Source organism: Choloepus didactylus, chromosome 14, assembly GCF_015220235.1.
Source record: "Choloepus didactylus isolate mChoDid1 chromosome 14, mChoDid1.pri, whole genome shotgun sequence".
NCBI lineage: Eukaryota > Metazoa > Chordata > Mammalia > Pilosa > Megalonychidae > Choloepus > Choloepus didactylus.
In genome coordinates this window covers 99,828,112-99,849,324 of record NC_051320.1, presented here as the reverse complement: position 1 = coordinate 99,849,324, position 21,213 = coordinate 99,828,112, and the positions used below count along the sequence as shown (strand labels likewise).

Here is a 21,213-nt window from a genome sequence, read left to right as displayed (position 1 = left end):
GCAAAATACATTCATTGTTGGAGGAATGAAAATGTTCTAAAATTGATTGTGGTGAGGAAGCACAGCTATACAATGGTTCTGTGAACAATTGATTGTACACTGTAAGTGACTGCATGGTATGTGAATATATCTCAATAAAACTGAATTAAAAAATAAAAAATATATTCATTCCATCACAATATCACAAAGGCTTAAATCATTTCAATTTGCAGTATTAAGTACAAAGTCTCATCAAAATCAGTTACAGATGTGGTCTGTCCTGGGGCAAAGTTCCCCTTAGGCTATGGACCTGTGAAACTCATAGCAAGTTATTTGCCTCCAATATACAAAGGAAGGACAGTCATAGAGTGATCATTTCCATTTCCATAGGGAGAAGCAGAATGGAAAACAGAGGTCACTGGAACAGTTCCCAAAACCTGCAGGACATACTTCATTAGATTCCCAGGTGTTGAGTCATCTCTAGGATGCTGTCTTCTCCTTGGGGCTTGATAGGGCAGCAGCCCCATTCTTTCCAAAGGCTCATGCAGTGGCCCTGCCCTCTACAAACACTGGGGGAGAGGCCGTGCTCTTGGCTCCACCCTCTTCAATCACTGGGTTAGAAGCCAAAGTCTAGGCCCCACCCTCCTCAAGCATTGGGGTGGGGTCAGACTCCGCCATCTCCAGGAACAGGCTCAGCCCCCTCAGAACAGGGGGTGGCAGCCAGACTCTGCCCAGTCCCCTGGGAATGTGCTCCACCCTCTCTGAAGCCCAGGGCAGCAGTCCTCCTCCTGAACAGTGGCATGGCCAAGCTCTCCTCAGTCCCCCGGGCATCTGAGAGCTCTGGGGTGGTAACATTCTTCCTGAACAACAGGACGGAGGCAAGTTGCAGGGCACACTCACCCTCTCAGCCTACATGGGTGGGTCTGCTCTCCTGGCCTGACGCATAGTTGCTTCAGACCTAAGCTTCCATGGTTCTGTGTTTGAAGTCATTTTTCCTTAAATCTGTCCCCTTTCTGTCTCTTTTAGTCCAGACTGGCAGTGGTTCCATTCATACAGATCTCAAAACAAACTTACTGGTTTTGAAGTCACAACCATCAGACAATAGGACTTTCCACAAATCCTTTCTTGATAACTCCATCTCCAATCCTGACTTGATCTGAATGGCTGACTGTTTCCATATTCAATTAAATCATCACATGGGAAACTATTCTCTGGGGACTCACTTTCCAGAAGCTCAGAACTTTCCAAACCATCAATTTCTGGTTCCTTTGTACCCAGGAATTTGGCTCTCAGCATATCCCTTTCCTCTCGCATTTTACTATAAGCTGCAAGGAGAATCCAGGCTGCATTTTCCACGTTTAGTTTGGAAATTTCCTCAGCTAAATATCCAAGTTCATCACTTTCAAATTCTGCCTTCCATCCTACACTAAGACTCAATTTGCCAAATTCTCTGCCACTTTCAAACAAGGATTGTCTTTGTTCCAGTTTGCAATGACACACTCATCATTTCTGTTTAAGTCCTCATTGGAAGTACCTTTAGCATCCATATTTCTACCAACAGTCTCTTCAGAGCAATCCAGGCCTTATCTATCAAGCTCCTCACAATTTTTTCAGAATCTTCCTCATACCCATTTATAAAGGTGCTCCAGAATTTTTGGTATTTGCATCTTGCAGTGCCCCAATTCTCAGTATCAAAATCTGTTTCTGTTTGCTAAAGCCACTGGAATGCAATATACCAGAAATGGGTTGGGTTTTACAATGGGGATTTATTAACTTACAATTTACAGTTCTTAGACTGTGAAAATGTCCAACTCATGGCATCAACAGGATGATACCTGGACTCTGAAGACAGGCTGCTGGCATCTGGGACACTTCTGTCACATGGGAAGGCACATGGCTGGCATCTGCTAATCCTTTGCTCCCAGGTTTCATTGCTTTCAGCTTCTAGTTCCAGTGGCCTCCTCTGAGCCTCTGTGGGACCTCTTCTAGCTTCTCTGGGGCTTTTCTCTATAAGCTTCTCTTAATTTCATCTTTCAGCTTCTCTGGGGTCTTCTCTGAGCTCTCTGGGGTTTTTCTGTGTGTCCTTTATCCTCTTATAAAGGACTCCATTAAGGAGATTAAGACCCACCTTGAATGGTCTGGTCACATCTCAATTGAAATAACCTAATCAACAGGTCCCACCCACAATAGGTCTGCACACACAGGAACAGATTAAAAGAACATGGCCTTTACTGGGGTACATAACAGCTTCAAACCACCACACCAATTTTTATTAATTTTCATAAAATTTAACCTTGTTTACTTTAAAAATGAAAATACTATATTTCTGACAGGTGGTACCCTTACATAGTAACATTGGAAAATGTAAAAAGGGTACACAGAAAAAAGTCTTCCTTGCAGCCCCTGTCTCTGCCACCCACTTGCCCTCCCAGGGGCAGCCATTGTTCTCAGTTACTTGTCTGTCTTTTCAGAGGTGTTCCATGAGGCCAGCAGTGCAGAATGTGCACTAAACCCTGTTCAAAGAGCTTTTACAAAGGTAATGCTCTTAGACTTGAATGTCAGTGCTCTTATTTCCGCTTTACAGTTTCTTTTTTTTTTTTTTCAGTAAAGAAAGCAGGCAATGTTTTATATTTGTTTATTTTTCAGTTTCTGAGATGCAAGTTGAAAATGAACAGTTTTATGAAAAACAATGTGTGAAGGTATGGAATTAGGAGTATTAATAGAAATTATCCTAAAAGCTATTTCTCAGGATCTTTGTGTCAGAGAAACTTATAAATACGAAGGGACTTCAGAGGGAAACTCAACTTAGCTAATTTCAAGGGGATCCTTTTCTCTGGAGAAGTATCTTGGCCAATTGATCATGGCCTTCAAGAAAATGCAGAGGAGATACAACCCAGGAATGCAATAAATTTGAGATAAATTTCAGTCTGGATTCAAGACTTGTTAGATATCAAAGAAATTGTATAGAAAAGAGAGTCCAGGTACCATCCTGTTGATGCCATGAGTTGGACATTTTCACAGTCTAAGAACTGTAAATTGTAAGTTAATAAATCCCCATTGTATATCCCCATATATACTTATATGTGGGGAAATCTTCAAGCACAGTTTAGATTTATTTTATGTCAGAGAATTGATAGAAAGCTTGTGGAATTCAATAGTGTAGAATAAAGCCACAAGTCTGTAATTAGGGTTTACATCTGAAAATCCATAGTGGAGAGAATCCTTACACATGCGATGGATATGGGAAATGCCTCATCTGAGCTCAAACCTTAATCATCAAGGAGACTCCATAGAGGAGAGAAAACCTATAAAAATGGTTTGAATATGGCAAATCCTTCAGTCACAGAGCAGATCTTGTTAAACAGGAGATAATTCACACAAGAGAGAACTACAGATGTAACCAGTGTTGTAAGACCTTTAAATAGGGCTTACTTCTTATGGTGCATCAGAGAATTCATACTAGGGAGAAACTCTATCAATGTCATAAAGGTGGAATAAAAGCCTCTTTTGGAGCTCAGCCTTTATTCGGCATCAGACTATTCATACTGGAATAATGTGATGAATGTGGGAAAGCCTTCAGCCTAAACTAACAACCTGTTAGACACCAGAGGACTCACACTGGAGAGAAACTCCATCAATGCCATAAATGTGGGAAAGTCTTTGCTCAAAGTTCACTACTTATTTGACATCAGAGTACACATAGAGGAGGAAAAAAACTGTAAATGGAGTGAATGCTCAAAAGGCTTCAGTCAGAGAGCGAATCTTATTCAGCACCAGAGAATTCATACTGGCAAGAAACCCCATGAATGTTATGGATGTGGGAGGGACTTTGGTTGGAGTTCATGATTCATTCAACATCAGAATACTCCTACAGGTGAGAAATCTTACAAATGTAAGGACTGTGGCAAAGTTTTTAGTTGGAACGCAAACATTTTCAGCTTTGGAGAATTCACACTAGGAGAAACCCTATGGGTGTTGAGTGTGGCAAAGCTTTAGTCGGAGCTCTTGCCTGGGGGGAAACCCTACCACTGTCATGAGTGTGGAAAATGCTTCATTCAAAGTTCATTGCTAACCCAGCAGGAGAGCATTCACTTTGGAGAGAAACCCAATAAATGTCTGAACTATGGGAAAGCCTGTAGTCATAAAGACCAGAGGCTTCATCCTGAAAGAGTTGATGTTAAAGGAACACCTTTAAATCTCTTGAATATGGAAAAACAAAAGCTAAGATGGTGCTCATGGTTATTGCATCCCAGGGAATTCATGCGTGAGAGAGACCCCAGGATTATCCTGGGAAAAGTGTCAATATTTCCTGGAAATGTGGTAGTGGTGTGTTGCAGGATAATATCTCCACTGAGGAATCTCGTAATGAAGATGCTGCCTCCTTCCCTCCAGGTAAGGATCAGATGCTGCTCTCATAGACCTCCTGGAGCTTTCTGTTCTGATAGTAAAGAACCAGTTATTCCTTCTGATATAGAAGCATATTTAACAGAACTTTCACCCCAAAACACACAAATACAATTTCCAAATGATAAAAAAGTGGAAAGGCCTTAGTATAATAACTGAGACAGATGATTCATATCCTTTGAGCCCTATTTTAGAAGATTGTTCTGAGGGAGAAGCTAAACTTGCCCAAGTTAAAAAGGAGAAAATGAGGGACATGATGTAATTGCTAAAGTAACTATTGAATGAAATAAGAAAACTATAGTAATAAGTTTAAGATAAGTAATAGTAATCTCTCTTCTAATTTTTAGTTTTTGTATAAGTAAAAAGTATGTTATATTGCTCTTACAGAAGTCATAGCTTACTTAGAAATATTTTCAGTAAACTCTTGCAGACATTCAAGGTTAAGTTTGAATCTCTGATGAAGCTGTGAGTACCCTCCTTTGATCTTGATTTACTCATGGTTCACCCTGCGTGGTTCACCATCCATCATTCACCACTTATAGTTCAAATGTAAAAATAGAATATGACTTAACTGAATGTGCTCTAAATCAGAAGTGCTATAAATACTCTGTACCTGAGACAAGGGGGAGCTCTCTGATCTCATGTCCAGCTGCATCTGGAGGAGTGGGGGCTCCCAGGCTTGATAATGTATCAATTAATTTTTACACTGTAAACATGTTCCTGTTACCTTAAATGCTCCTTTAGTAAAAATGTGTTAAAGGTGAATTATTGTCCTGAGTGAACTTTATTTTTAAACTATTGTCTGTCCCTATACTCTTAATTGAGTGGGAGGTCACTTGATGGAGCCCAAACTGACTGAATCAGACCTGATAAGTCTCAGGCCTTTTCTAATGGAGATCACAGGTTTGAGGTGTAAAGAGATGAACCTGTGACAGGTATCAATCTCATGGCCTCAGCTCAGAGGACTTCAACTTGGCCAATTTAGCAAGCCTAAATACAGGTGTGGGAATTTCTCTGCTACCACCTTACACCTACTTCAGGGTCACCTTCCCTTTGAATCTGAAAGTTCTGGTGGCATTGGGAGAAGAGCACATATGAGTAATTGGGCAGAACCCAAGCAAAGTCTTGTGCAAAGAAGGGGTGACACCCCTGAGGAGTCTCTGAGCAGAGTTCTCTGCTACCAAAGGAGGCAGAGGCTTCACAGTCAAGTGAAGGCTGGGCAGTTAGGTTGTGTTGATTCAAGTTGTTGTAGCCCTCGGGCACTCACAGTTCCCTTTGGGGTGCTTCACCAGGCCTCTCCCTTCTTGGAATACATCCCTGGGATCAGTTCCCTGGATTGTAGTATCCCACCAGGTTCCCACTCCACTCCCACCTTGTTCCCTCTTCCAAGTTCTGTCTCAGTGCCCTTCCCTATTGCCTCTATATCCTACCCTCCAACAAAACTACACAGCAATAACAAAAATCCATTCTCTTCTTCTGCCACATCAGACACTTTTAGCAAATGTTAAAGACCAGAGAATCTTAAGAATGGTCCAAAGCTTAAATTAGACTTGCCAACTTTGTATTTGATTATAGTAACCCTGAGGGAAAAATCTATTTCCATTTAGAATTTCCTGCAAAGTTATTAAAGCCTTCTTAACCACGAGCCATCCATGGCCTTTGGCAATAGCCTGGCTGTTAAATAAAACTTTGTCTTTGGTTGATGGTGTGTTTATATGTAGTGAAGCTTCATTTTTCACCTAGTCTATCCAACATAGCTGAAAACTCAGTGAAGTTGAGCTGGGGGCCCAGATGGTGGGGTAGCTCTTAGTGGTTGAGAGCAAGGGCTTTAAACCAGTCAGACCTTGGATGTGAGTCCTGCTCTGCTGCTCACAATCTGAGTGACCTTGAGCAAATAAGGTAACTTCTCTAGATAATAGCACATATTTTCTAAGGGGTCACACAGGTTAAATAAGGAAGGCTGTTACAGTGTTTGGACCTGTGCTCAGCACATGGGAAGTCCTTCCTGTGAGTTGTTGAGGAAAAGGTAAAGTTTAGGGGATATTTTAGGGTATTACCTCCTGCTAGGATGCCACCTTGAGAATCACTTCTTTTCCCTTGAGATTCCCAAAGGCAGGTGTGTCAATAAAGTTCCACCTTGTTACAAACTAGGTCAGCACCTGACACCCCGGTGCAGAGCTCTGATAAAGTGGGACTTGCTTGCAGGGCTTGGGCCTGAAGCTCAAAGGGGACTTCCCGCCACCCTGTTGCTGCCATCCAAACCCTGGAATCTGCTAATGTGTAACTGAATGGATGAAGGATCTAAGAGCTGCAGAGTCATCCAGGGGAAATCTCTGCATTCTTTTGCTCACCTGGTTGCATGGAAGAGGAGCAAAAGAGATCCCATAGGGAATATGGTGACTCTGACCCAAGGATTTGGGTCTGTCTCCACTTACCCACTAGATTCAGTGGAAGAGAAGTACAACAGAGGGAGCCTGGTTTATCTGGTGTTCCGGTTTGCTAGAGCTGCCATTATGCAAAATACCAAAAATGGATTGGCTTTTATGAAGGGGATTTATTAGGTTGCAAATCTACAGTTCTAAGGCCATTAAAGTGTCCAAAGTAAGGCATCAACAAGAGGATACCTTCAATGAAGAAAGGCTGATGGCATCCAGAACACCTCGGTCAGCTGGGCAGGCACATGGCTAGCATCCACTGGTCCTTTGCTCCTGGGTTGCGTTTCAAAATGGCTTTCTTCAAAATGTCTCTGGGCTTCTGTCTGTCTTAGCTTCTCTCTCTCAGCTCCTGTGCATCCTTGCTTGTTTCTCTCTAAGCATCTGGGGGTCCTCTCTTGGCTCCTCTGGGGAAAACTCTGGGCTTCATCTCTTAGCTTAGCATTTCCAGACATCTTTCTGTATGCATCTCCCAGTGTCTCAAGTGTCTGGGTCTGTGTGGGCTCTCAGCTCTCTTAAGGACTCCAGTGAACTAATCAAGACCCATCCTGAATGGGCGGTGTCACACCTCCTTGGAAATAATCTAATCAAAAGGTCTCACCCACAGTTGGGTGGATCACATCTCTACAAAAACAACCTAATCAAAAGGTCCCACCCACAATAAGTCCCCATCCTCATGGCCCTTCCTGGGGACATCGTTTCCCCCAGAAGCTGTGTGTGCCTCCATGACCTTGTGCCAGGGCAGAGAAATCTCAGGGTCAGTTCTCCCCACTCATGTTTCACACAGAATTTCCCAAATCCTCTTTACTTTTGGCTTTGTAGTCAGTAAGTCCCTGAGGACTGAAGCACCTGGTGACAGGTCCTTTTCCTAAATTATGTTGTATATAAGCAGCCAGCTTGTTATTAACTGCTGGACCCAAGCAGCTAGCCGCAAGGAAGCTGTGAATTTCCATCAGGCTGCACTTGGGTGGTGTTTCCTGCTCTCCTGATGACTGGAGGCAGAGTCAGCAACATCAATGGTGCCAAGGATGGTTCCTAAGTCACCATCAGCATTCCACCACCACTGGGAGGGCACAAGGATGGGATGGGGGAGAAGACAAGGAACCGAGTGGAGGTATGGGGTGCAGGGCCTACCCTTGGGGAGGGAGTACAACTCATGTCCCCTGCAGAGAGCAGGAATGTGGCGTTGAGTCGGAGGGAGCACAATCCACAAGACTGTCCTCACTTCTGACACCGATTACAAGGTTGGAGTTCCCAAGACTCAGTAATTCTCTAAAGTTCTCACAGAGCCCATGAAAGCCATTACACTCACAGGCTTCAGCTCATTGCAGGGAAAGGACACCAGGGAAGAGAGCACAGGCGAGAGTCCAGGAAAAGTACCAAATGCAGAACTTCCATCGTCCGCTCCCAGTGGAGTCAGCCCAGTGTTTCCCAGTGTCACGGGTTGGTCTCTTTACACCTCAAACCCGTGATCCCCGTTAGGAAAGGCCTGAGCCTCATCAGGTCTGATTCAGTCGGTTTGTGCTTCAAGTGACCTCCCACTCAATCACGAGTATAGGGGCAGACAGTAGTTTAAAAGTAAAGAGCACTCGAGACAAGAATTCACCTTTAACACATTTTTACTAAAAGGAGCACTTTAGGTAAAAGGAACAAGTTTACAATGTGAAAATTACTTGATACATTACCAAGCCTGGGAGCCCCCACTCCTCCTGATGCAGCTGGACACGAGTTCAGAGTTCCCTCTTGTCACAGTTACAGAGAATTTATAGTGTCTTGGTTTAGAGTAACCATAATTAAGTCATATGCCATTTTTACATTAAATGATGCTTCGTGAACACAAATGTCTCACAAAGCGAAGCATCTTGATCCATGAGTGGTTCAAGATCAAAGGAAGGTGTCCTCATTACCAGAGACGTAGCCTTGAATGCCTGTAAAACTCTACTGATAATATTTTTACTAATTAAGCTATGATTTCTGTAAGAGCAATATAACATACTTTTACTTGTATAAAAATTAGAATAGAGATTACTATTACTTGTCTTTAATAGTTTTTTTCATTTTATTCTATTGATTAGTATAGCCATTACATCATATTGATAAACACACATTTGATTAGGACTGTATTCAGCCTTGCTACATTATTTATAACTTATCTATGATGAAAGTAACAGCTGCAGCCCATCCTGTTCTCACAGAGGACCAGGTGATTACATGTTCTCTATATCTAAGAAGGTTGAGAGGGCCGTTCTGCTTTCCTGAAAATATTCACAGCTTTTTAAACTGTTTAGCTTTTCATTCAGCATAATTTGCTAATATGGGACTTGAAGGGTATGAATCATCTGTCCTGGTTGTTATAGTGAGGCCTTTCCACTTTTTATCATTTGGAAATTGTACTTGAGTGTTTTGGGGTAAAAGTTCTGTTAAATGTGCTTCTGTGTCAGAAGGAATAGCTGGTTCTTCTCCATCAGAACAGAAAGCACCAGGTGGTCTGTGAGAGCAGCGTGGAGAGGAGGCCGTGTCCTCACTGTCAGGTTCCTCAGTGGAGAGATTACCCTGCGATACCAACTACGGTGACAACACACACAGAGTATTGCCAAGCAGAGAGCTCCCTGAAGCCCTGGTGTCCAGCATCTTCAGTCCTTCACGTAGGCGCATTGGCTGTCCACGCAGCTGATCTCAGCTTCCAGCCACTGAGGAGGTCAAGGTGCTACCACATGACCCGAAGCCGCCACCTAAATCGAGTTGTTACTATCTGGCTGGTCCAAGGCCTCCCCGGTAAACACAGACGCTCCTATCAGGCGTGACCTTCCGGGGGCTTGGGGAGCACCTCCCAGAAGCCAAGGGCAAAGGCAAGACCTTTTCTGGGTAAGGTTAAATTCTTTACTACACAGGAAGGCATAGGGAGAACTCCTGGACAGTCCTAAAGGATCTTTCCTATCGCACCCCAGACAACCAGACTTCTTTTCACATTCTTTTGTCTGGGGTCTTAGACTGAGGATGGCTGAAAGGCCAAGTGTTCATTCTCACACATGTTGTTTGAGAAAGCGGTTGCTGGCAGTGACCATGAAGAGGTGAAAGTGAGGAGCACTGGCGTAACACGAGCACAGCAAGCAGGTGTGGAAAAAGACATTCTGTCTCAGGACACGGGCAAACGCAAGGAAGAATGCCTTGGCCAAGCAAGAGAAGGCCGCCTGCTCCTGTTTCGTCCTCCCAATCTCTGGCCTCTGTGCCTCTGCGCCAGCAGCCTGACTGGAGTGGACCACGGGGCACATTCATGTCCTCGAGCTCCCAGCTGGGTTGGACCGAGGCGCAGCCCTGGCAGGAGACTGGAGGGAGGATATTTATTTATTAACTTTTTATTTTGAAATAGCTTCAAATTTACAATATAGTTGCAAAAATAAAACAAACCACATCCAGAGAAATCCAAGATACACATCCCATACCCAGGTCCACCAATTTTAATGTTTTGCCACATTTGCCATATTACTTTTTCTATCCATTTGTCAATCCATCTATCTACTTAACATCTGAGAGTAGGTTGTACACATCATGCTCCTTGAACACGTAATTCCATGTGCATTTCCTAAGAACAAGAATACTCACTGATGTAACCACATTAAGTACAGTTATCAAGTACAAGAAATTTAACACTGATATAAGGCTTACAGTCTATGTCCCAGTTTTTTCAAATCCCAAAAATGCTCCAGTGGGACTGTTCTTGCAGGGGAGGCATTCGGCCCCTGGGCTGCCTCCTTGTAAGGTCACTGTGGGTGGGTTGTGTCCTGCCACTGGAGCACTTGCCCTCTCCCTGTGGCTCCTTACACAACCTTCTCCCTGCCCGTCGCTGTTCTCCTCCCGGCGTCCCTGCGGGCCTCAGGCTGGTACCATCTGTGGTGCTGACTCCCGGTTCCCACAGCAGCCCGCAGGGTTCCCTCCCCGCTGTGCTGTCTTTGAAACTAGTCGTCCTGGAATTACCCAGTTGGAGTCTGTTGTCCATTTCTTGTTGGTATCCTGACAAGACACTGTTCATGACAGAACACAGCAGAGCAACGTTCAGTGGCGCTGGCTGAACAGAGGGTTAGCAACTTGGTAGATCTTCTGTGGACTGCCAGTTCTTTGCCCATTTTTTTTTTTTTTTTTTGGCAAAAATTTTTCCCCCAAATTTCAAGAGATACTTCCTCTAACATTTGTCTTGCAAATATTTTTTTCCCAGGTAATAATTTTAAAAATTTGTGTTGAAAATAAAAATTAAGAAATTGAACATATTTCTCTTTAGGTGGTCTTGTTCAGGAAACCTCCCCAATGCTGAGAATATAAATTTTCACTTGTATATTTTGTTACTGTTAAAATTATTTGGAACACATCAGTGTAAAGAATGAAGTGGGAATCCAACTTCTCCAGTAGCAGCCAGTTGTCCCATTTATTTCTACAGTAACTTATATTTCTGTTGCTAATTTGAAATCCTGTTTTCAGAGATCTTTAAAACTCATAGCAACTCCCTTAAAGAAGATGAACCACTTACTGCTTCCTCTTCCTGCTAAGCACAACTTATTAATAAATGACTTCTGACAAACTTTGTTTTTTTTCTTATACAGTGGTACCAACACAGGAATAGGTTGATGGAAACAGATCCAAGAATACACAGGTTTGGACATAACAAAGGCCCTGAGCTCTCGCTCTCCTCTCCGTGGGTGTCTCCCACCGCGCCCCGAGGCTGCTCCCCGGGTGGCACCAGGTGAAGCCCCTGCAGGTCCCAGGCCCCCATCTGTGCACCCACTTACCTCGGCCCCGACTCGTCCTGCCCCTGCCCCCGCCTGCCCTCCTGTTCCTCTCCCGCCCTCATCCATCCCTACAGATTTGGGGACCTCCGTTCTGCCCTGGAACAGGGAAAAACCTTTCAGCACCTCCAGGGAGATGAGGCTAGGAATCCTCCCCGGGGCCTTTGCTGCCTTTAACACAAAACAAACAAAAAAAGCAGGTGCTGCCGGAGTACGTCCAGGCGGGGGAGCCTCTTACCTGAGCCAGCAGTTCTAAACAAACGGTCAAAGCCGGGGAATCAAAAAGCAATACTTGCTGTGTGCGTTCAAATTGACCTTAAAGCGCATCAGTGGACTTTGTTCGTGACGACCTTCTGATGCAGATCAGAAGCCACCTGAGTCCCAGTCCACTGACCCTTGCTCCTCATCGTCTTGCCAAAACCACCCTCGCCAGTGTGATTCACTTCACTTTCTTCAAAGTTGAGAGAAAGCTTTAAATCACCTTCGAGGTCATGTCAGTGCAGGATCCTTCTACGTTTTCCAGTTTCTCCTAATCTTTACAGTTTACAACTAATTTGACAGTAACTCATTTTGATAATTCCTTTGAGTCCTCCCAGAGGGCAACTTAATTTTCGGAGACTAATAATTTCACCCTCATGTTTAATCATTTCACCCAGCACTTAGGGGAAAACAATTTTATTTAATTGGCACTTGCAGGCTTGGGATGGACTCGTGAGCCTGGCAGCAGACACAGAACCAGGGGAGCAAACCAGCTGGGTTGCAGTCGGCTCATCTGAAGATGGAGACCCATTTCCTGGCTAACCCAGCAGGTGAGAGGGTTAAAAGATGTTCGACTGGTTAACAAGCCCCTAACTCGCCCACACCAGCGGCTCTCGCCCTAGGCCACTCGGCAGCACGTGGGAGACCAAGGCAGCTTGGGGCAGAGGCCAGAGGCTTTGCAAAACCCCATCCTCTGAGGACCAGCAACTAAACCTTTAGGACTCTGGCCCTTGAGTCTACAGGGACGACCTAAAGCGCCCGCTGCGGCCTCCTGTGCTGAGTGGGGCGGGCAGTGGGGGCCCTGTGCAGTCGTCACAGAGAACGAGGTGTCCTGTGGGCACCTGCATGGAAGGACACTGTCACATGCTGGGTAGAAAAGCAAAGTTGCAAAAAGTTGTATTCAGGGTTCCACCAAGAAGCAGAACCAGGAGACGCTGGTCTCCCAGCCTCGGGCAGCCACACCACTTTTAAAGGCCTCCAACTGATGGTGGATAATCTCCCTTTGACCAACTTCAAGTCAACTCTGAGGGACGTCAATCACAGGACACATGGGCTTGTGCTTGGAGAAGCGGCCCCGCGCTGTCAGAGAATCTCCCTAGGCGCCCACACGACTGGAAACGCGAGAAAGGGAGTTCTGGGGCTGTGGCTCGGCCGAGCCGAGAGAACACAACACATGGAGGAAAATCCTGCCTGTAAAAAGAAACATGGATATTGAACATGTTTGTAAATACAGAGAACATCTGGAGTGAGACACCCCAAACTGTTGACAAGGCCACGTCTGGGAGGGGCCTTCATTTCCTATTTCTATACTGTTTGAGGGTGTTTTGGATTTTGTTTGTTTTTTGACTATCAATCTTCAGTCAAAAAAAAAATATGTACAAGAACATGTTATAAGATCTGGAGTGGGGAAGGCTTTTCTAATCATATCAGGACATTTTCACTACAGGAGCAACTCATTTTTTATATTAAAAATTATATAACAAAAAGCACTGAAAGAACTGGGGGAAATGTTTGTAAAACATAATTTCCTCAATTCCAAGATGCAGTTTTCTTTTCCAGCCCCTCCCCCCAAAAAAAACCCCTGTGATTCCTATCACAATTGAGGAAACGGATATTAGGGAAAAGAGACTGGAATCCTAGACATATAAAGAGATCTTACAAACCCAGTAAAAACAGGCACAGGACATTTACACTGAATTCACTCGTCAAAAGGTCAAGAAATGCAAATTAAAACAAACTGCTAGTTTTCATGATTAATGAAACGAGTTTGCACACCAACATCTAACCCTAATCCCTCAACAGCAGGACGTGCTCGAGAACCCAGAGATTCTCCCATGCCCTCCTTGCAAAGATCCAGCTACACTGCTGACCTGACAAGAATGCTTTGTGCAGCCATCACGTGGTTTCAACCCCTACCCCCTTTCCTTTACCTACAGAAACCTGGACTCACATCCTATCTTTGAACTGGTTTGGGGATTTCCCCCAGCTCCTTGCCAGTGCACCTGCAATAACATCACCTTCTCACTGAGAGATGTATTTCTTCTCTGTAGCGCCACAGCGGAAACACTGTGCTTGCGGGATCCAAAGCACCACCCCCGGTGCCCCTGACCGGGAAGCCCACTTGCAAACCCAAGGAAGTCACCAGATTCATCCCCCGGTGCGCACGCAGCGTCTACAGGGGTGTCAGCCACAAACAAAACAGGAGACATACACGGACTGGTGTCCAATCGTAAGGTACAGATTTCCCAGCAAAGCATAATTCTGATTCTGTAAGATAAATATCCATACATGTACGCTAGAGACTAAGAAAATACACCCGAACATCAACAGCACCTGCCCCTGGAGAATGGGATAAAGGGAATTTTTTTATGTTTCTTCCTTATAAATTTCTTCATTTTATAAATGTTATACAATAATACTCTATTTAGGAAGAAAAACATGTTACTTTAAAAATAAATTTAAAGATAAGCTCTGGGCTAGGCAGCTTCCTTTCTGGTGCAAGTTTCATAGAAGACTCGAGCTGCAGCAGAATCTGTCCATGCTTGCGGGCTGCCAGAGGGGAGGTCCTGATGGTGAGGAGGGGCTGCCCACATTCCTGACGCCTCACGGCTTGCTCGGCTGAGCTCACAGAATGCTGGATGCTCAGACCCCTTCCTGGTCCAGAGCAGGGAGACCTGGGGGCATATCGGAAGGGTCTCCCACATGGGGAGGTCTGTCCCCGCTAAGCAGCCTCTGCTCACAGGCCCAGAGCCGCAGCGTCCTGGGTGAGTGCAGGTCCCTGCTGGCATGGCCCTGCCCGCTGGGGGCTCCTGCAGTGATGCCCTGCTTAGCCAGGGCCACGGGGAGTGTGGGCCAGCTTGTGCCAGGGCAGCCACCACCAGTCCACCTGGCCCGGCTCACCCACACACCACACTGGAGGGGCTGCAGGGGGCTTTATCCTTGTGCTCCCCCCACTACCGGGGAGCTGGACTCAAAATGGTTTGTCACTTCCGTTCTTCTTCCCTTCCAGACAAGGTCTGGTCCTCTTGGCCAATCTTAAAAACAAACAAATGAAGGAACAACAACAAAGCATCATCACAAGTCAATATTTGGAAAAACAAATATTTTTGAAGAAGACAACAAAACCCATGCTCAGCCCATCCCCACTGTGTACATGGACCTCAGTGTGCGTCTCCAGCCTGGTTGAGTTGGGTTAGAAACTGGAACCCTGTGTGTGTCCCGGCTCAGCCTTGCTCCTCCTCTCCCTTGGGCTTGGGATGTAGACGAGTCCCAGGGGCTCTGGACTCAAGCCTTTTATACCGTCCTTCCCTCAGGCCACGTGGCCACCGCCACCAACCCTGGGGAGACCCTCCTGGGCCACCCTCCCACACCCAGACTTCTGCGTCCTGGGAGCCCCTGGGTGGGGTAGGCTCTCTGCCCGGCTGTCACGTCAGCGGGGAGCCCAGAGGGGTACCCTCCTGCACTCCTGGCTGTGCACTTTCTGGTGCTGGATCAGTGCAGACAGCCGGCTGCAGGCTTTGCCGCAGGCCCTGCACCGGTACGGCTTCTCGCCACTGTGGAGCCGGTAGTGCTCACTGAGGGTGTAACTCCGACGAAATGCCTTGCCACACTCTGTGCACTCGAAGGGCTTCTCCTTGGTGTGGGTTTTCTGGTGCAGAGTGAGGTTGGACTTGCGACTGAAGGCTCTGCCGCATTCCCAACACGCGAACGGCTTCTCGCCCGTGTGCAGCCTCTGGTGCAGCAAGAGCAGGGAGTTGTGTTTGAAGGGTTTCTGGCACACGGTGCACTTGTAGGGCTTGTCCCCTGTGGGGGTCTTCTGGGCTTGCCCAAGCAGAGGGCTCTGGCTGTTTCCCTGGGGTTGCTCCTCGGCATGCAGCTTGTGATGCTTCACCAGCGAGGACCCCCGGATGAAGCACTGCCCGCATCGCAGGCACTTGTAGGGCTTCTCACCGCTGTGGAGGCGGCCATGCTCATTCAGGGTGAACCTGCGGCAAAAGGCCTTCCCGCACTCACCGCACTCATAGGCCTTCTCGCCCGAGTGGAATTTCTGGTGCTGCAGCAGCCGGGAACTTCGGCTGAAGGCTTTCCCACAGGCACTGCACTCGAAGGGCCTCTCCTGGGTGTGGATCCTGTGGTGTGCGATCAACTGCGTGCTCTGCCGGAAGGTCTTCCCGCACTCGCTGCACTGGAAGGGCTTCTCCTCGGTGTGGATGAGCTGGTGCCTAAGCAGGATCGAGCTCTGCTTGAAGGCTTTCCCGCACTCGGTACACTGGAAGGGCTTGGCCCCTGTGTGGATGATCTGGTGCCTGAGCAGGAGTGAATTGTACTTGAAGGCCTTGCCGCATGCGCACTGATAGACTCTCTCCGCTGCCGTGTCCAGGCCAGCCGTGCCGTGGGCTGCACTCAGATGGGTCGCTTGGCCAGCCCACCCTACACCACAGCGGCTGCCGGGTGTGCTCAGGCCCTGCCCCAGGGAGCTGAGGAGTCGCTCGCCCACCAGGGCCTTGGGACTGCTGTTACTTTCAGGTAACTCAGGGTCACCCCTGGGGAGGCCCCGCAAAACAGTGCCTGATGATCCCACTGGCTTGGAGCATTCCCTCTTCAGAGAAGACTCCTTGAGCCCAGCCTCCACTCGGGAACCTGAAACAATGAACAGAAAATGGAAGGATGTTCTTGTCTCCACACTCACAAATGCAACTCACTGACATGAAGACGGAAACTTCCTGCCAGAGGACAGAGCTTTGAAAAACTCTCAGAAGAATACTCAAACAAAGGGAAGAAACAGGGAGAATAAGGGCGTGGCACTGTGGGGGGCCAACTTGGGAGGGTAGGGAGAACCACGGCAGGGGGAAAGGTAGGGGGTGCCCAGGGGCAGGGCTATGGGGCCGACGTCTCCCCTCTGCCTCCAAGCACCCACAGCACTTCACTCAGCAAACAGGCAGGAGCCCTGCCAGGGCCCCAGGGACTTGCAGGCCGCAGCCCTCTCCCAAGAGCTCCGGGGACAGTTTCCACAGCCCTGAGTGCAGTCCCTGGCCCACTGGCCTTGTGGAACCAGGTAAATAAAAAGTCTCCAGGGTCCCGCCCTGCCAATGCTCCTCAAGCATCCGCTGCCCCCAAAGACCAGCCCAACACCATGGGTGCCAGGATGGAGCATCAGAAGGGTTTGCTCTTATACAAGTTAGCCTTGGATGACCTTGGACTTCACCAGCAAGGTTTTTGTAGGAAACTGGGTCCTGTCATGAGGAGCCGAACACACATCCCCTGTCCCAGAGCGAGGCCCAGGCTGGCCTCCAGGAGCCTGTGGGAGCTGCATGCAGCCCGAGGCCCAGCCCCACAGGGCGTCCTGCACCGAGCCACAGCCATGGTCACTCTGGGTCTCGTGCTCACCTGGGCAGGGGCTGGCCTTGGTCCCTCTCCCCTCAGCCACCTGCAGAATCAAGGCTCCCGGCTCCTCCCCTTGCTCTAGAAGAGAGATCAGGGCTGGTTTGGAGATGAGAAAGCCTGTGTGCAGAGGAGAGCAGCACGGTCAGGGCAGCGGGAGGGAAGAGGATGGCCAGCTGCCTGGCCAGGGCCCCAGGGGATGTGGGCAGGACATGAGGGCTCAGGGGCACTAAGTCTTCCAGAAGGAAGGAGCTGGCTGAGGGGGAGGAGGAGAGGCTCTTCCCCTGGAGAAGCAGGAAGCTGGGCAGCAGGTACCCGTGGGGGGCAGGGAGGCACTCCCTGAGGGAGCCAGGGCCTCCAGCTTCCCCTCTAAGCAAGCTGCACGTCCCACTAAACAGGAAGCAGCTCCTGGCCTGGGGCCAGGGCGGTGGGGGCTTTGAGGCAGGATCGACCCTAGGTCCCAACTCAGGGTAGCACTTCCCAGCACCGGGACCGGCCACGGACAGCGCTCACCCAGGGAGGCCACATTCCCGTAGTTCTCCAACATCACGTCCCGGTAGAGCGCCCGCTGGTCAGGAACCAGGCAATTCCACTCTATCCTCGTGAAGTACACGGCCACATCCTCAAATACGACAGCCTCCTGCAAGCATACCCTGCTGTCCTAGGGATGACCAGTGGCCTGGGAACGCTCGGCGTCCCGCTGGGCTCTGGGGCTCAAGGCCTGCCCCTGCAGGTAACTGTTATACCCCTAGGTACCAGGAGACTCCCCAGTACTCCCCAGGGTGATGGTCTTGCCTCAATAGGGACCCCAGGGAGAGCGCAAGTCAATGGGGAGAAGCGAGGCCACGGGTGGGGTGAGGGCCTCAAGTTGGCCCAGCCCTTCTCCTCAGGCCACCAAGGATGTGGGGAGGGGGCAGCCCAGGGATGCTGGGGGCGGAGGCAGTGGCCGGGTCTGCAGGACCTGTGTGTGGGGGGGTGTCAAAGGCAGCCTCCTGGGAAGGGCATTTACCTGGGGAGGGGAGAGCTCACCTGGAGTCTGGATGTCGGGCACTCAACCGCCATTCCAGGGCAGCCGTCCTGGGGGGAGGGCAGTTAGTGCTGAGTGAACATACAGCTCAGGAGTGGGAGATGCCCAGGCCTCAGCCCCCTGCCCTGGCTACCTCTGCAGGGGCCACTGGGGTCCAGAGGAGAGCAGGAAGGGCCAGACACTAGCCTCCCAGTCACCCCCCGCACCCAAGGCCTGCATTCCACACTGCGCTGCTCCTCTCCTGATTCTTGCTGGAATGTCTTCTTTCCAAGATCACCTTATTTAAAATCGCTGCCCCCACCCCAGAATCCCCTGGCCTCATTCCTGGCTTTATTTTTGCCCACAGCACCTACCAACTCCTGTCACTTGTTATCTGTCTCCCCTCAGGAGGTCAGGCCCTCAGTCTGCATTGTTCAAGGCTGCATCCTAAAAGGAGTGAACGGACCTGTGAGGCAGTTACCTGCAACCGGTAAACCCATTTTGTAGGAAGTCAGAAAACATTCCTGCTGAGTTACTAAATGCAACAAACAGACTATAAAAACAGCGAGCACAGGACTTTTGCTTATGAAAATAAACACACACCATAATCAGATGAAATCCTGGCAGCACACACACCCCTGCGTTAACAGCAGTTCTTTAGAGGTTAGAGAATTACTGGCAATTTTTGTTTTTCTGATTTTTTTAAGACTTTATTTATTTATAACTACATTATTATCTTTGCGATTGGGGAAATGTTATTTAAAAACCAATGAACACCAGGCAGTCTTGTCTTGTGCCTCCCTTAACTGGTGCTTGTTATCTGTGTTTGAGGGAAAGCCCCTGGGGCCACCCTTCTCCGTGGGGATCGAGCCCCCACTTTGTAGAGTATTCTCCTAAAGCCTACAGGCAGGGGCAGTGTGGCCACCTGGTGACATGTGAGGGAACACTGGCTGTGAGGTCATCTGTGCGGCTGGGAGATCTGAACATGACCACCCCTATCAGCGCCCTGGGGGGCGTCTGTCTGGACAGCCTGTGGGCAGGACCCACCTGGGCTGTGGCTGCTGCACCTGCCGACAGACCCGTTGATCTCCCCAACTTGAGGCAACTCGGGCATCTCAGGTTGGAGGCTGCGGGAACGACCTGGACTCACCCCTTACCCCTCCACGTACCACCCTCCCCTGTGGTAAGAACTGCCGCCCTGGGACAGGGAGCGGCGGAGTTGGGATGACTTACTTTTGTTAACTCGCACGTCAGGGGATATCATGTCCTCAGCGAAGGGCTGCCTGGTTAGAGCCAAAGAAACTGTGTTTAGCCCTACCGTTGGAACCAGCTGTCTTCAATCAGATGAAAACAGGGCTGAGTTAAAACGAATGGAGCAGGGGATTTGCCAGTGGAAAATAACAACAGATCAAGTTCCAACACATGGCACTGGGAGAGAAAATAACAGGGGTGTGGGGAGGGCTAATTCTGAGGGAGGTTCTGGGAGGGAGATACCGTTTAATCCAGGCCAGGAGGACCAAGGGCACCACTCCCTCACTTCTGCCCTTGCTCCCCGCGTTCCACACGCTGCCATGGCCACTCCCGGCTCCAGGCCTTGACACCCTGATCCCTTCGCCTGGCAGGTCCTCAGGAACCCGCAAAGCCGGCTCCCTCCCAGCCTAAGGTCACCTGAGAGGCTTCCCTGACCACCCGCGGCTACTACTAATCCCTCACTGCTCACGGTTCTGGCCCCTTGGTTTGTTTCCTCCGAAGCCTTGTGGCTGTCGAGAATGCCGTGCTTACCTGCTCACCGCCGTCTCTCCTCTGTGGTAGCACAGTCCCCGGAGGACAGCGAGGGGCCCGTCCTCTGCGGTATCCGCAGCACCAGAAGAGCTCTCAGGACAGTCAGCTCAGCAGCTTCTCGCGGAACGACTACTGTTCAGCGACTAAGCCCAGGGGCGGGAAACACCAGGGTACAGCGTGAGAGCGAGAGCGCGTCGGCCTGGCCGTTTTTCTCGCGGGAACCGGGGAGCTGGGGAGTCTACAGCCGGCACCTGCTGCTCCCGCGCTGGGGGAGGCCTCGGGGGCTGTAAACTGGACAAGCCGGGTCCTCCCAGCGGGAGCCGCCACCTCGCCGGGCCTGGCTCCCCCGGGCACGCAGGGTTTGGGGCGGCGGCCTTCACACCTCCCACCGCAGCCGGCGGGGGTCCCAGACTCGGGACCCACAACGGGGGCGTGGGACGCGCCTTCGGCGGCCATGACCCTCCGCCCGGCCGGGAGCCGCAGAAGAGAGGGGCTCTGCGAGGCGCGGGCCGCCGCCTCCGCCGCACCGGACCGGAACGCCGCGGCCCTCCCCGGGGCCCGCCCCTCGGCCGCGACCACCAACCCCGCGCCGCCGCCCGGGTCCTCGGGCTCCGGCCCGCCCCCGGAAGCGGGCTGCGCCTCCGTGCCGCTCTAGGACGCTCGGAGGAGCGAGCGCCTCGATAGCGCCCCCTTGCCTGTCCCCCAGCAGCCGGCGACCTTTGGCGGGACTATCGCGAGAGCAGCTGAGGGGCGGGGCGCGCGGGGAAGGGGTCCCGCGTGGACTCCAGCGCCGCCCCGCCCCGCCTCTGGGGTCACAGCTGCGCATGTGCGGCCTTGCGGGGGTGGGACTGCGCGCGGCGGTCTGGGGCGGGGGCGCGGGGTTTGGGTCGGGCGTGTGGACGCCGCTGCCCCAGCCGGTGAGTCCCTGCGCCGTCAGAGCTGCTCCTGAGCCCCCGACTTCGAGACCCCGAGGAAGGGGCCGCGGGGCGCGCCGGGCACCCGGGTTCCCCGGCCTCAGGGCGGTCCGGAGCGGTGCTCCCCGGGGGGCGCTGCCCAAGCGCGGGCCTGGACGCGGAGGCCGAGTCGGCCGTAGAGGCAAAGCAGACTCGTTCTGGAGACTGGAGGAAGGGCCAGGGAAGCCCAGGGAAGCCACGCGAACTTCCAGGACCGTTCGAGGCCGCCAGTTCCGAGG

General features: G+C 49.9%; 1 protein-coding gene across 6 annotated transcripts; it reads right to left on the bottom strand.

Moving 5' to 3' along the window:
* Nucleotides 1-10,155: 10,155 nt before the first annotated feature.
* On the bottom strand, nucleotides 10,156-20,632 carry ZNF517 (zinc finger protein 517). Of its 6 annotated transcripts, none has more exons than XR_005211568.1 (8): nucleotides 20,022-20,632; nucleotides 19,473-19,522; nucleotides 18,614-18,686; nucleotides 18,263-18,310; nucleotides 17,747-17,873; nucleotides 17,240-17,353; nucleotides 13,995-16,492; nucleotides 10,156-13,042 (listed from the first exon to the last, which is right to left on the bottom strand). XR_005211568.1 is itself a non-coding variant. In XM_037802406.1 (8 exons), exons 5-8 carry the CDS (start codon nucleotides 18,293-18,295, stop codon nucleotides 15,282-15,284), a joined length of 1,485 nt encoding a protein of 494 aa, XP_037658334.1. In that variant the 5' UTR covers nucleotides 18,296-18,310; nucleotides 18,614-18,686; nucleotides 19,473-19,522; nucleotides 20,022-20,164; nucleotides 20,273-20,632; the 3' UTR covers nucleotides 10,156-15,281. The 6 variants fall into 6 exon arrangements, 4 of the variants coding, with proteins under 4 accessions (XP_037658334.1, XP_037658335.1, XP_037658337.1 ...); XR_005211569.1 differs by having other exon boundaries at nucleotides 10,156-14,119; nucleotides 14,753-16,492; XM_037802406.1 differs by having other exon boundaries at nucleotides 10,156-16,492; nucleotides 20,022-20,164; nucleotides 20,273-20,632.
* Nucleotides 20,633-21,213: the final 581 nt, after the last annotated feature.